The sequence below is a fragment of the Vulpes lagopus genome, chromosome 6 (assembly GCF_018345385.1).
Source record: "Vulpes lagopus strain Blue_001 chromosome 6, ASM1834538v1, whole genome shotgun sequence".
NCBI lineage: Eukaryota > Metazoa > Chordata > Mammalia > Carnivora > Canidae > Vulpes > Vulpes lagopus.
Window position 1 is genome coordinate 133,320,134 of NC_054829.1, and position 16,539 is coordinate 133,336,672.

Consider the following 16,539-nt stretch of genomic DNA (forward strand, 5'->3'; position numbering starts at 1 on the left):
TCTTTCTTTATTTCCCCTTGCAATTCACTGCCAGTGAACAGGTAGACGGAGAGATGGGAACAGGAGTGGAGAGAGGGGTTGAAGGACTCGACAGTAGTCGACATGCCGAAGGTCAGCTGCTCGGCCTTTGAGGGAATCTCTAAATTGATGACAAAAGACAGACCCAGGTGGGGCACCTGGGTGGCTCAGCCAGTTGAGTGTTTGACTCTTCTTTTTTTTTTTTTTAAGATTTTATGTATTTATTCATGAGAGACACACACAGAGAGAGAGAGGCAGAGCACAGGCAGAGGGAGAAGCAGGCCCCATGTAGGGAGCCCGATGTGGGACTCGATCCTGGGACCCGGGATCACGCCCTGGGCTGAAGGCAGATGCTCAACCACTGAGCCACCCATGCGTCCCAAGTGTCTGACTCTCTCTCTCTCTCTCTCTCTTTTTTTTTTTTTTTTTTTTTTTCAGTGTCTGACTCTTGATTTCAGCTCTGGTCAGGATCTTGGGTTGTGAGGTGGAGGGAGCCCCATAACTGGCTCTGTGCTCAGCAGGGAGTCTGCTTGGGATTCTCTCCCTTTCCCTCTGTCCCTACTTGTCCCTTCAAATCAATCAATCAATCAATCATAAAAAAATAAAAATAAAAAAAATAAAAAAATTAAAAAACCCAGAGACTAGGGCAATAGTAGGGGTCTTTCTCTTCATTCACTTTATCATTCTCTTTATCACTAGCTTGCTGTATTTTAAAATGAAATAGCATTAGTGGTCCATCAACTAAGACTTTCAACCCTGGGCACCTGGGGGGTCTCAGTGGTTGAGTGGCTGCCTTTGGCTCAGGTTGTGATCCGGGGTTCCTGGGATCCAGCCCAAAGTCAGGCTCCTTACTCAATAGGAGCCTGTTTCTCCCTCTCCCTCTCCTTTGTCCCTCCCCATGTTTGTGCTCTCTCTTTGCCTCAAAAAACAAACAAACAAACAAAAAACTTCAAAACAAGAAAAGATTTTCAACCCCAAAACATCATCCTAATAATTAGTCATTATATCATAAAGGGTATGGAGTATAATAATGTAGTATTATTTTTATTTTAATAATGTATTTAATAATGTTAATAGATTTCCATGTTTTGTGAAGGATCACAATTTTCCATTTTTTGTATCTTTGTGAGTTTTTTAAATTTTAATTCCAGTGTAGTTAACATACAGTTTTATATTCATTCCAGGTGTACAATACAGTGATTCAACAATTCCATACATTACTCAGTGCTCATCACAATAAGTGTACTATCCTCTCCTTCACCTATTAATCTCCCCCATGGCCTCCCCTCTGGTAACCATCTGTTTCTTCTCTATAGTTAAGAGTTTATTTTTTTGGTTTGTCTCTCTTTTTTTAAATTTGCTCATTTGTTTTGCTTCTTAAACTCCACATATGAGTGAAATCATATGGTATTTGCCTTCCTCTGAATGGCTTATATCATTTACTATTATACTCTCTAGATCCACCCATTTGTCATAAATGGCAAGATTTCATTCTTTTTTATGGCTAATATACATAATCGTGTGGTTTATGACAAATATATATATAAAATCTGCTTTATCCATTCGCCTACTGATGGATACTTGCGTTGCCTCCACACCTGGCTACCGTAAATAATGCTGCCGTAACTACAAAGGTGCGCGCATGTCTTTGAATTAGTGTGGGTAGGTTATGTGGATCCCAGAAGAAGAAGAGAGAAAGAAGGGGGCAGAAATTTTTTTTGGAGAAAATAATAGCTGAAAATCTCCCAAATTTGGAGAAGGAAACAGAAATCTAGTTCTAGGAGGCACAGAAATCCCCCCAACAAGATCAACCCAAGGGCGTCTACACCGAGACACATAGTAATTAAAATGGCAAACGTAGTGACACAGAGATAATTTTAAAACCATCAAGAGAAGAGAAAACAGTAACGTGCAAGGGAACCCCGTAAGGCTGTCACTGGATTTTTCAACAGAAACTTTGCAGGCCAGAGGGACTGGCGTGATTCAGGTATTTTAGTGAGAATTTAGGACTGGCTAACTTAGATGCAGATGTCAGGGGCCACTTTTCGGGCAAGGCCTAACTCTAACTTCTGAGAGCAGCCCCCTCTAGCACCCCCCCTCCTGTGCTTCTCGGAGGGTAAAGGTGCTATGCGTGACCTCGAACCCTCTGTCTGTGGATTCCTCCCTTAGGCTACGACACTTGGGGGGAACAGTTATATCCTCCCCGAACCTCCCGCATGAAACCCGATCTTTGTACGATACTAGCAGGAGCGGTTCTCTGTGTCCTATAACCTCGAGGGCAACAACGCTGAGGTTGATGATTCTTTTATGACTTCAAAGATCCAAACTCCGTAAATTTGCTCTTCTTTCCCGGGGATTTGTTTTCCTCATCATATATGCTTAGTACCAGCTCCGGGTAAGGATAATATTGAATAATTTGGCTTATGTGAAATCGTGCTTGCAGCCAGCTCTTGTAGGTAGTCTGCTTAGGTTCCTGAACACGTTCTTGTCCCGAATCAATAGCGCTGTCTGATTTTTTTTTTGATTTATTTTTTTTTTTTTTTTTATTCATGATAGACATAGAGAGAGAGAGAGAGGCAGACCCAGGCAGAGGGAGAAGCAGGCTCCATGCAGGGAGCCCGATGTGGGATTCGATCCCAGGTCTCCAGGATCACACCCTGGGCCAAAGGCAGGCACTAAACGCCTGAGCCACCCACAGATTCCCATGTTGTCTGATTTTTATGGTCTGAATATCCTCACTCAGCTACTCTCAGATATCTCTCCTTGCCCCTCTTTCAATCCTTATTTCCTTAAATCTAGGTTGTTTCCTTACAACCTATTTTCTCATCTGGTTTTCTCTAAAATCTAGGCTCTTTTTTTTCTTTCTCTTACTCCTTTCTCAGAAATACAATAGAAATACAATGTAAGCCATAAATGAGAGTCATATATGTAATTTAAAATTTTCTAGTAGTCACATTTTTAAAGTTAAAAAAAGCAAGGTGAAATTAATATATTTTATTTAACCCCAATATAACACCAAATTTTAATATTTCATTATGAGTCAGTTTTTTTGTTTGTATGATAAGAATTCAAAATATGTATTTTATACTTAAAGAGTATCTTAAATTGGACTGTAAATTTCAAATGATTAACAGCCATACAGGGTTAATGGCCACCAATACTAGACAGTGCAAGTCTAGATTTTTATGTTATAATCATAGTTAAAGAAAAAATGGTTTATAGAAAAAATAGCATGAGACAATCATAAATTATTTTCTCTTACCTACACAAGTCTTCCTTTATGTGAAGAGAAATCAATTCCTTAGGAATATGAAAAGAAAGTATGCTCTCTGACATCTGCTCCCGGATTCGCATCCACTTATTGTCAGATGTGGGAAATCTATATAATTTACACACTGGGTTCTTTAGCACTGGGAGGGAAGAAAAAATAAAAGTTTAGTAGTTAAATTACCAACATATGCCCATTATATAAAGATCTATTAACAAAATCATTAATCGGTGTACCACTGCTAATTACTTATTTATTCAAAAATTTGTTTTTATCATAATTCATTAGTGTATTTGAATTTCTAAGAATTTTGTTCTTCTATTTTATTCAGTCTTTGTTGAATTTAAAAATGATACACCAAGTTCCAATTCATAAATGTGGCTATTCTTGTTCGCTAGTTTACCACCTATTAACTTCTTTCTTTTCTAAAGATTTTGTTAAAGCATATGTATTTATAAATATGTATCTATATATAATACACACACTATATATATATATGTTTCTGAATTTCTATTGATCATTATTAGTCAACTTTGCTCACTTATGCAGTAGATGAGACTGATATGTTATTTCAGAGATTGCAAATGTCCCCACTACTAAAAATGTTTTAATTCTTAAATGCCAGAAAGGTCCATTCCTGGGCTTAAGAGCTATTACAATTCAAATCTTATGCATACCTTAGTGCCAACAAGTCAATAACATATTTTCCTAATATCACCAGAAGCAAGACAAAGAGGCTGTGAACAAACTCTGTTTGTGGGTAGGAAGTGATTAGGGAAGAAGTACCAAGATTACGCTATCAAGGATTTTAAAAGATTTAGGGCAAAACTGGAGGGCCAGATATGAAGATAACACCTGATCCTTTTTTTCATGAGGCCAGCACTTGAACCACACTCCCAAGCCATTTATTTCCACTGCCGTTGAGCAACGAAGGCCTTTGTTACACTCATACACCAAAGCTTAATGGGCAATAAAATAACAGGCCAATTGCCAGTCAAGTATCTATAATTTTTTTTTTTTTGGTAAAGATGTATTTATTTATTTATTTGAGAGAGAGACAGAGTGTGTGTGAGAGAGAAAGCATGAGTAGGGTGAGGGACAGAGAGAGAAGCAGGCTCTCTGCTGAGGAAGGAGCCTGATGCAGGGCTTGATCTCAGGACTCTGGGATCATGACCTGAGCCAAAGGCAGACGCTTAACCAACTGAGCCACCCAAGCACCCCAAATATCTATAGTTATTTGGCTCCAGTTTACCAGTAAAGCTGATTTAAAACAGAACTGGATATTAAAATGCAGCATGTGGTTTATGGATACAATGGAATATTCCTCAGCCATTAGAGACGACAAATATCCACCATGTGCTTCAACGTGGATGGAACTGGAGGGTATGATGCTGAGTGAAATGAGTCAATCGGAGAAGAACAAACATTATATGGTCTCATTCATTTGGGGAATATAAAAAAATAGTGAAAGGGAATAAAGGGGAAAGGAGAAAAAATGAGTGGGAAATATCAGAAAGGGAGATGGAACATGAGAGACTCCCAACTCTGGGAAACGAACTAGGGGTGGTGGAAGGGGAGGAGGGCGGGGGGTGGGGGTGACTGGGTGCCGGGCACTGAGGGGGGCACTTGATGGGATGAGCACTGGGTGTTATTCTGTATGTTGGCAAATTGAACACCAATAAAAAATAAATTTATTAAAAAAATAAAATAAAATAAATAAATAAAATAAAATAAAATAAATAAAATAAAATAAAATAAAATGCAGCATGGGTTATATGGGCCAGGTCTCCTCAACATATAGGGTAAAATTCCTTTTAGAAGTTTACTGAGATACGGCCACTACTTGGATCAATATACAATAGCTTTCTGAACATTAAAATGAGGATCTATTCATCCATTCCTCTGCAATCATCCATTCTCAGAAGTATAGTTGAGACATTTTATCAGAATTGATGTTATATCAGAAACCGTGATGCCAAACACCCCACATTCTTCAACAACCAGATTTAGAGCTTCTGGTGTACCTACCTCCCCACTAACAAGAATTTGCCAAAGTGTTTACTTTTCAAAAGCACCAAGAGAAGCCAGAAGACAGTAGACTATTTCCAGTATGTTGAGAGAAAATATTTAAAATCTAGAGTTGTATGCCCAGTTAAAAAAAAAAATGAAATCTAGAGTCGTATGTCCAAAGGGATTATATTTTTAACATAAACATTATCTCTAAGCTTCATCAATTAGATCATATCACAGATCCACAGGTAGAATTAATTGTATCTATTTTCTTTCTTTTTTATTGAAGTGTGACTGACATACAACGTTTCATTAGTTTCAGGTGTACAATGTAATGATTCAACGTTTGTTTACTATATTCCCAAATGATCACCACAAATAAGTCTAGTTAACATCTGTCATCATCATAGTTATGGTTTTTTTTTTTCTTGCGATGGAAACTTTTAAGGTGTATTCTCTTAGTAACTTTCAAATACAGCATTAACTATAGTCGTCACATTGTACATTATATCCCTGACATTTACTTATTTTATAACTGGAAACGTGCACCCTTTGACTTCACCCATTTCAACCACTGCCACCCTCTGCCTCTGGCAACCCCCAACTTGTTCTCTGTATTTATGAGCTTGGTTTTTTAGATTTATTATTTTTTAGATTCCACATATAAGAGAGATCACATGCTATTTATCTTTCTCTGTCTGACTGATCTCAGCATAATTCCTTTACGGTTCATATGGTCACAAATGGCAAGATTTTGTTCTTTTTTATGGCTGATATATATATATATATATAATATTTTCTTTTTTTTAAGATTTTATTTATTTATTCATGACAGAGAGAGGCAGAGACCCAGGCAGAGTTAGGAGAAGCACGCTCCCTGGGGGAAGCCCGACGTGGGACTCGATCCCGGGACCCCGGAATCACACCCGGGGCCAAAGGCGGCGCCAAACTGCTGGGCCACTGGGCTGCCCTATGTCATATTTTCTTTATCCATCCAACTGTCAGGGGACACTTAGGTTGTTTCCACGTCTTGGTCATGCAGCTATGAACACGAGGGTACCACATATCTTTTCAAGTTAGCGTCTTCATTTCCTTTGGATGTATTTCCCCAGAAGTGGATTTGCTGGACCATACGATAGTTCTATTTTTAATCTTTTGAGGAACCTCCACCCTGTTTTCCATAGGGCCTATACCAATTTACATTCCTACTAAGAGTGCCCAAGAGCTCCCTTTTTTCTACACATGCTCTCTAATACTTGTTATTTCTTGTTTATTTGACAGCAGCCATTCCAATAGGTTTGAGGTGACAGTTCGTTGTGGTTTTCACTTGCATTTCCCTGATGATTAGTTATACTGAGCATCTTCCCATGTACCGGTTGGCCGTCTGCAGGTCTTCTTCGGAAAAATGTTTATTCAGATCCTCTGCTCATTTTTTAATCTGATTAGTTCCCTTGCTGTTGAGTTTTATGATTTCTCTATACGTTTTGGACATTATGCCTCATCAGATATATTTTCTTTCATCTGAAATATAAGGCAGCCAATAAAAGAAACCATGATATCTCCTTAATTTTTAAAGGAGACATTGACAATGTTTTAAAGATATAAGAATTTTACTACAACCTGTAATGTTCCATCTTTAGAGTTGGAGAAGAAGAAAAGTATGTTCTGAATTCAACAGAGTGTCAGTTAGGTTAAAGCATATATGGGATCTCATGAATTCCAATATAGCTTACATGATCAGGAATATAAATGCATTCTTTTACAGTAAGACGAAAATTCAATCTCTGAAAAGTCCAATTTTTTTTCTTAGTAACCTAAGTAAATTCAATTACTTGGTCTATTTATACCCAGTATATTTGCTGCTTTTAAACCTCTGTTTTATTCCTTCAAAATCATACAGAATTTTTGTAGCTCTCAAATCCTGGTAAGAATTCTTCATTTTTCTTGCTTCCTAAAAAATAATAACTATTTTCAGAAAATCTGTTATTTTGAATCAAGTTACAAAATTTTTCATTAGGTTATCTGAAAACTAGTCTTTCCACTTTTGACTCTATTATTTTTATTTTAATGCTTTTCAATGTGTTTAAATATATATCTTCAGTGAAGTAGCTTCGGCGGAAATCAAGGGCCATTTGATTAATGAGCTCCAGAACTCTCTTCTGACCGCCTGGTACATATTATACAAGGACTCTGTGGAAATGCTGTTTTTAAGGAAAATACCAGGGATAAATTAAGAAAATAAAAAAGTAAGGCAACTTGATCATCCAAAAGAAAATCCCAACTGTGTCTCCCATCTAATTTTTATTAGTCATTTTTTAAAATTTTTATTTATTTATGATAGTCACACAGTGAGAGAGAGAGAGGCAGAGACACAGGCAGAGGGAGAAGCAGGCTCCAATGCAGGGAGCCAGATGTGGGATTCGATCCCGGGACCCCAGGATCACACCCTGGGCCAAAGGCAGGCGCCAAACCGCTGCGGCACCCAGGGATCCCTCCCATCTAACTTTTATGTTATAGGACATGATCTTTTGAAACTCCTAGGTCTCCGAACACTTGTACTAAATCAGGATCTCAATGTAGCTATAGTGGGATTCACCCTACAAACAACCCAATCTGATCCAGCAGCATTCCTTATTAAACACCTACTATGCATAAACCAAGAACATCTACTCTGTATCTTAAACTATCACATAGTGCAACATGACTTAAAAAATGAAAAAAAAAAATATGGCCCAACTTCCCACTACCATGCAGATTTATTGCACTGGTTACAAAAAAAGACCAGATAAAATGTTTGTAACTCAAAATTCTTACTACGTTGATAATGGGGAGATTTTTTTTATCATCTTCACATAAAAGTAAGCATGGTATTCATGCACCAAATACTGGACAATGGATCATAAATGATGAATGCTTGTGCCAATTTTTTTTACGTTTCTTCCCTATAGAAGAGATACGATGCTAATAATTCTGCACACTTACTCCAGCTATGGGAAAGAGTCCATCTCTTTCGGCTCGGCTTTTCACTGATGCCAAATTTTTCTTTATATAGAAGATACATTTATGATCATACAGTAGACCCGTCAACTCAGAACACTATTGAATATATATTATAAATTCTTTTAAGAGACCCCTGTATGTACGCTCTTTCAGTTTTCCACTGCTTTTGCCAAAACAACTGCTAGAAACATCATGTGACAGCTTCTGCAAGAGAAAAGTAGTAGAGATATTTTGGACCACGCCACGGTCTAGGGATGGCTTAATAGGACCACGTGCTGCTTTCCTCGCCCAACCGAGCCCATGCTCTTGGGCCTCCATCTTCAATTCAAGGCCAAGAATAAGAAAAATTATTACAGATGTCAGAGAAGACATAAAGATGGTATTTGTGGGCATTTAGTCTCCAGTTGATGATAATTGGTGAGTTTAGTGTGTAGAATCGGATTTTAGATTTTAGCTGGTCAGGACATGATTTGCCTTCACTCTCTCCGGCTCGAATGCTTTGCTCTGCTCACTCTAGTTCTGTAATTAAAGGAAAGGACGACGCAGCTAAAAAAGGTAGGAGGCAGCTCGTATTTCACGCTGAGGCGCCTGAAATGGCCTATAATCCTCTGAACTCAGGTTGTTTCTCTCCAATTTCCTTCTGTTGAAGCCATTCCCTGCATCTCAGAGGAACACCCCTTTGCTGGCTGTGAGTAATCATCCTATGAACTCAGCCGTGCTAGCACCTCCTCCGGGAAGCCTTCCGTGCCTCCCCCCTTCCCCCTCTATGGGTTTGTCTCCTCACTGCCGGGGAACACAGGCATCGAAGGATGAGAAAAACTTGGTTGAGAGAAAGGCCCCCTCGCGTTTGTCCACGACACGTTAGCTTTTTGACTGCATCATCTTTTTTGCCTCTTTTTTTCCCTCTAGTGTACCTACGACGGGCAGCGGGGGAGGTAACGGACTTCCTCCAGGAAGACAGCTGAAGCCCTCACAGGTGCCCACGACCTGATTCACCGATTATTAGGTAATAAATTCACTCTTCCATAGAAGCTATTTAACGCCCTAAATATATTAGTACACAGTAATGAAAATACACGGAAATCCCAAAAGAGCAAAGTTAACGGACTCTATCATATCCCTTAGAACAGCAAAGGGCAAAGAAATCTGGTGAGTAAGTATAAAGGAGCAAGGACCAGTAGCAAAAGTCAAAATGGCCCCAAATTTAAATTGAAATGGGAAAAATACGACAGAGACATCTTTGGCTCTATCAAATGGCATCGTCTAAAAAATCCCCAGATTTCATAGCTCACGAGTGAAAGGAAAGAAAGGAGGAGGAAACAGGGAATTTGCTTTTTGGCTGGAATTCATCAGGACTTAAAACGGGTAAAGAGGGACGTATTTTTACTGATCTCCTGATGTATTCTGAGTCATGCACTGCTTAGGATGGGGTGTTAGTGAGGAGAATGTCACCCCAATACTTGGCTCACGTGTATAGTCTTGTCCTTCCCTAAGGTCAAGGGGCTCAGAGCAGACAATCGTGGCAAACGTCCAAGGTGGGGAGCGCACCTCCGGGCCGTGGGGGCTGCGACCACTGAGAAATGTCATTATGGGGACACCCGGGGGGTCAGCGGTTGAGCATCTGCCTTGGGCCCAGGGCGTGACCCCGGGGTCCCGAGTTCGAGTCCCGCATTGGGGCCTGCTTCTCCCTCTGCCTGGGTCTCTGCCTCTCTCTCTCTCTGTGTCTGTCTCTCATGAATAGATAAAATCTTTAAAAGAAGAGCTGTCCTGTAATCACGTGGCCCCGTACTTCAGAGCACAGGCCTTGGGACCAAAAGTGGCTTTGAAATCTGGACCTGCCACCTGCCAGGTAGGCGACCTGGGCCAGGGTCCGCGTCCGCCAGACGAGGACGACGGCAGCGCCTGCCCGCAGCACAGGCCGGGCCAGCAGGACGCACCAGGCATCCAGCCCGCCGCCCGCCGCCCGCCGCCCGCCGCCGCACCTGTCACGGCCTCCGGGGTGTTCAAGGCAACACGATTTACACGACTATTGCACACCGGGTCCATGATTCACATGCACGGATTTGCCACATTGTTCCCCGTCCTAGGAGCTTCCGTTTTACTCACAAGGCCATCATGTAACACCTGGTTTATACCTCGTCGAAACCCAGACGGGTCACTCCACGCGCCACGTCACGCGCACGCCCTGGAGCATAGGAACGCGCCTGTGAGTGGGCCGCCCAATCCACCCACAGAGTGACGGAGGTTCTAATGATTTTGTTGTGATTCTACTATCGGGGGGTCAAGCTGGGGGCAGCTGGACGGCGCCAGTCCCAGGACGGAAAGCACCGGGGAGGCAGCCCGACCCCCTGCCCCTGCACCCGGCGTGGGCTCTCTCGCTCTCGAGTGAGTGAGAATGAAACTAAGGAAGAGCTTCATATTCCTTCTCAGGGGTCTGGGGTCAGGTAATATAAACCCAAAGCTAAAGGAGCGTGTTTGGCCACGGAGCCAAAGCATCTTCGTGCGCTTCCGACGGGACGGCGAGCCGAGTGGGGATGGGACCCAGGAGGCCGGGGTCTGCAGGGGACCAGAGCGACGCGGGCACAGGTAGCAGGGCCCGGCCCGAGGCCCAGGATCGCCCCCCACCGTCTGCGCTGCAGCCGCGAGTGGGCCCCAGCTCGTCCCAAGTGTGGGCAGGACGCCCAGGAACCCACCCTGACGGCGACAAGGACTCTCCGGCCGCCCGGGGAGCACCTGCGAGGCCCCGCACGGAGCCGGGGTGCAGCCCCTCTGTCTGCAGAGCTCGCCCCCGTCCGCGCCTGCACATCCAGGCGAGACCCCGCACCAGCCTCCGCCCCACGCGACCAGCCCATCCGCTGCCAAGGGCTCCCGGACCGTTCTGGAAGCACGCGGCCCAGGTGCAGTATCGAGCCCGCAGAAAAGATAAACCCGCGCGGACAGGAAGCGAGCGGGAGGCTCCCACCCCCGGCCCGAGCCACGTACCTGCATTCAGGAAGGGCAGGTTCTCTTTCCCGCTGCCACCGTCGGGGGCTGCACATCCACACACCAGCGCGCACTGGGCCAGAACAAAAGGGAAAATAAAAACACGTCAAGGTAATGAAATCAAGAAAGGAGACGCAAAATAAATAAATAAATAAATAAAAATAAAAAAAATAAAAAAAAAAGGAGACGCTTCCATTCTGTGGGCCAAACCCGAGGCTATGCAGAGGGTTCTGGAAAGTTCTGAACAAGGTCACTTGTTCCGTGAGACTATTTTTAGTTTTGTTCCTTACTGTGGATTTGTTTCCTTTGGGATATCTCCGGGTGCGTTAGGTGAGCGCGACGCCTACCTACAGGCGCTCCGTGGCTCCCGTTAAAACGACCAACGACCTGCAACACTAAGCAGAAAGCGGAAAGGGACAGACTCCGTAGAAACCTGTCCCTGGCACGTCCCATTTGACAAGCTGGATGGTCCCTTTTTTTTTTTTTTTTTTTTGGTTGGATGGTTCTAGATTTCTGTCCCCTGGGGTAGCTTTTGGATCAATAAAAAGCAAATTGTTTTCTAGAGTTTTAGTAAAATAAATACAAGATAAAAGACATTGTGCCCATCAGGCTGCATAAGGCAAGGGGAAATCTTCGTCTGCGGCAACACAGCGCAAACGCGCGCTCACCACGTCTGAGGACGCTTTGTAAATCCACCGACCTCTGATTTATAGACCGACTTATAAATCGATAATTTGCAAATAAACTGATTCATAGATTAGCAGACTAAGCTAGTGGGCTTTTGCAGAAGCAACGCTGCCCTGGCGGAGAGCACGGAAGATGGGGCGGCTGGGGGCGCAGTCAGGGCCGCGGCGGCTGGCTCGGGTCACGACCCGGGGTCCTGGGATCGAGTCCCGCTTCGGGCTCCCGGCTCAGGGGGCAGCCTGCTGCTCCCCCTGCTCGTGGATGCTCGCTCTCTCAAAAAAGTAAATAACATCTTAAAGAAAAAAAGAAAAAGCAAAAGAACGAGACCATATCTGCAGTGCGAAGTGCGGGCGGGCAACCGCGTCCCGGATGACGCAGCGGCAGGTGGTGGCCCAGGGGCCGCGAGAGGCCCACGTCCACACGGACAGACGCCAGCGGGACGGGCACTCTTTTTTTTTTTCTTTTCCCCAATGAGTTTCCTTCTCTGTTGTCTGTAGCTACAAAAAAAGTGGGGCGGTGCTCGTTGGAGGGAAGAGGGGAATAGATTTCTGGAGCTAACGTAGGAGCCATAAACCAATAAATGCAAATAAAAACCAAACAAGCCAAGGAAGCCCCAGCAGCTTCTCCGGTGAAGGAGCCCGAGGGAAGCACGATGGCCTGTGCGCAGGCTCTGCCCCGAGCCTCGGGGGACCCGACCGTCGCCTCCCCCCGTCCCCGCTGGAGACGTGGCCACCAGGGCCACCGCCGAGGACAGGACCGCACGGCTCTCGAGCGCTTTCAGAAGAAACACAAATGATCTAAACGTTGATGTGGGGGTCATTTCTGTGTGTGTACAGCCCGCTCCTGGCCCCCATCGTAAACACTCATCACATTACTCAGGGATTTTTTTAAAAAAATTTTTTCATTAAGCCTGATCTTTTATTCTTGAGTGGTGATGGGTTGCGGTCTTTTTTTTTTTTTTTTAATCTAAATTCAATTAATTAACACACAATGTATTATTAGTTTCAGAGGTAGGGTCAGTGATTCATCAGCTGCATATCACACCCAGTGCTCATGACGTCAGGGCACCCGGTTACCCCGTCCCCCCGCCCTCCGCCCCTCCAGCGACCCTCACTTTATTTCCTAGAATTAAGAGTCTCTTATGCTTTGTCTCCCTCTTTGATTTCGTCTTGTTTTACTTTTTTTCCTCTCTTCCACTATGATCCTCTGTTTTGTTTCTTAAATTCCATATATGGGCCTCCCGGGGTGGGGGTGGGGGGCTCAGCGTCCCTTCAGCCCAGGCCATGACCCCGGGGTCCCGGGATCGAGTCCTGCTTCTCCCTCTGCCTGGGTCTCTGCCTCTCTCTGTGTGTCTCATAAATAAATAAATAACATCTTTACCAAAAATTCCACATACGAGTGAGATCACATGATAATTGTCTTTCTCTGGTTGACTGATTTTGCTTAGCATAATACCTGCCGGTTCCATCCAGGAAATTTCCTGATAGGGAAAAATGTGCTCTTGTAACTTCTTTAGTGCTTCCACCGAGGTTCTACTTTACCAAAAGAATGAAGAGCTGCAAACAGCTCTTAAAACCTGATGCTGTCTAAGTCATTTTCCCGACCAAATGAGAACCCACAGGTGAGCCCTTCCTTTAATCCACGGGTATTTGGAAAATGCACTTCCCAAATCACTTGGGCAATGAGCAGTGATGCTTGGACATACTTAAAATTCCCTATTTCTCTTATTTCCAGGATTTCCTCTGCTCTTTTCAGTCCATATAAGGCTGTTAAAATAACCTTTCATAAACTTTATATTCCTCATCCTGGTGTTCTGCTCTAAAATGGATAATGGCCATTTACTGCCCAGTCAAATCCATTATTCTCAGACGGGTGTTCAAATCCTTTCACGATCCATCCCTGCTATCCTTGCACACGGTAAGCAGGAGGGTAGCTTTGAGCCATCCTCCTTTCCAAGAAAGGACTCTCCTCTACAATATACAGAAATGGTTTAGATTGAACCCGGTTAGTAAGGAAGTCCATGATTCACAGGATCGGGCTCTCACCTTGAAGACCTGCTTGTCTACACGGAGGGAGCCCTTGCCTTTTCACAATCAAAGTCAACGGTTTTCCAACAAGAAAATCCATTATTAACATCCATTATCCACTATCCAATAAGAGCATCCATTATTTTACCAAACGGATACAGAAATGGAACTTTCACACACTCGTATCTCCCATCTCACTGGAAGGCAGGGACATTCAGGATAATTTTAACCCAATAATATTCTTATTTTGCAACTTTACTGAATCTCAAAACTTTACCACTCACAATGCTTTCAAGATTTAAATCCACAGAATAAAAACCAAAGATATCTGATAAACATAAACTAAATTAATGCATATTTTTTATCTTTGGACTTTGTAATTATTTTCTTACATTGTTTCCCGAGTGTACTGTGTCACTATTTCAATTGAGTTCCGAAGCCAGAAACCATATTTCTTATTTCCTCAGCCTTATTTATTTATTTATTTACCATATTTCTTATTCCCTCAGCCTATTTATTTATTTATTTATTTGCCATATTTCCTATTTCCTCAGCCTATTTATTTCTTTATTTACCATATTTCTTATTCCCTCAGCCTATTTATTTATTTGCCATATTTCTTATTTCCTCAGCCTACTTATGTATTTATTTATTTGCCATATTTCTTATTTCCTCAGCCTATTTAATTTATTTATTTATTTAGTTAGTTAGTTATTTTTTACAGTTGACCCCAGAGTCATTTTTACACTGTGCTAGATCCTACAGAGAACACAAAGGTTAAAATGATTTGGAATCATCAAGCACAGGCTTAAGGGGCTCCGGCCTCATATACGGTTTATTGCTACCATCACGAAGGCTATTTGCAGGGTCATGCCCTTGTCCCTGGTGTGTTCTCGGTGTAACAACCTCGTATGTGTGATGCTGAGCTGGAGTAGCAAACACCACGCGCTGAGGCGCCGTCAGCCTACTGATTTTGACGAGCGCTTTAAAAAACGTCATCCGACGTGTGACCAAGAAGAAGAAACACAAAAGAAGATGCAAACTTCTTGGAGCTTAACGATCTTGAATATCAGCTCCCGTGCCAACTCGCCGTGCGTGGGCTACAAAATTAACCAAATTGTAAGGACAATGATCGTAAATGACAGAGACTAGCGCATTTACATTAGTTTATTGTTTAAATGATGGTTGTTGGGATCCCTGGGTGGCGCAGCGGTTTGGCGCCTGCCTTTGGCCCAGGGCACGATCCTGGAGACCCGGGATTGAATCCCACATCGGGCTCCCGGTGCATGGAGCCTGCTTTCTCCCTCTGGCTGTGTCTCTGCCTCTCTCTCTCTCTCTGTGACTATCATAAATAAATAATAAAAAACAAACAAAAAAAATAAATCATGGTTGTCAAAGTTTGGTCTGCAGTCTCCCGGGGTCCCTGATAATCTTGTCTTTGCATCGTCTGCGACATCTAGCAGAGGGTGAAGACAAAATCATTTCCATGAGAGTACTACAACACTCTTCGGAGAAGGACAAACATTATATGGTCTCATTCATTTGGGGAATATAAAAAATAGTGAAGGGGAATAAATGGAACCGGAGAACAAATGAGTGGGAAATATCAGAAAGGGAGACAGAACATGAGAGACCCCTAACTCTGGGAAACGAACTAGGGGTGGTGGAAGGGGAGGTGGGCGGGGGTGGGGGTGACTGGGTGACGGGCACTGAGGGGGGCACTTGACGGGATGAGCACTGGGTGTTATTCTGTATGTGGCAAGTTGAACACCAATAAAAAATAAATTTATTAAAAATGAATGAATGAATGGATAAATAAATAAATTAAATAAATAAATAAATAATAAATAAAACAAAACACTGTTTGCTTCTCTCTCTTATCAGCATATCGTGGAATTTTATAGAGGCCCTAGGACACGGGGCCCTCATCTGAGCTAGTGGTATGTGTGCTTGTGGACTCTTCCGTTTTAAGAGGTTTCTACCTTGAATTTCTAATACGGTAAGTATCCAGAGATATAACCTAAGTGAGCAAAATCCGTAATACAGTAAATATCAATAGACAAAATCCACATAAATACCAATTTTAGGAGTGTAAAATATGCAGATGGCTCTACTCCGGTGATCTCTCTCAGTCTCATGGTCTAAACACCAACCAAACACCATCTGACCCTCACCAACATATAATCCCAGCGAGGACACCTCCCGTGGATTCCAGACTTAAACCTCCAACTACCCGCCTCTATTTCAAATTTCAGAGTTAACCTCTCGAAATCTCGGGTCCTTCTGCACCTGCCCCTTTCACTTTTCCTCGTCACCACGGGTGGTAATTTTGTTCTTTGGTTTTCCCTTTGTACCTGGAGTCGGGCCACATTTCACTTTCTCTGATTCAACCCTTCAGCTCGTCTTCGTTTCTGCCTTGAGTCTGTGATAAGCAGGCTCTGTTTTTTCTTTTTCCCTTCTTGCTTCTTCTCAGGCCACACTCAACACAACAGCCAGATGGTCTTCTTGAGACATGAATCCGATCCTTTCACATTCAAAAATCCATGTAGC

General features: G+C 42.9%; 1 protein-coding gene across 7 annotated transcripts in view; it reads right to left on the reverse strand.

Annotated features, from left to right (window-relative positions):
• INPP4B (inositol polyphosphate-4-phosphatase type II B) overlaps positions 1-16,539 on the reverse strand; it is a 707,856-nt gene that overhangs the window by 183,085 nt on the left and 508,232 nt on the right. For all 7 annotated transcript variants that reach the window (XM_041758016.1, XM_041758014.1, XM_041758011.1 and 4 more), the window contains 2 exons: positions 11,279-11,351; positions 3,281-3,428 (listed from right to left, as the gene is read on the reverse strand). In XM_041758016.1, the coding sequence (XP_041613950.1) occupies positions 3,281-3,428; positions 11,279-11,351 (221 nt within the window). The remainder of the gene's footprint in view (positions 1-3,280; positions 3,429-11,278; positions 11,352-16,539) is intronic.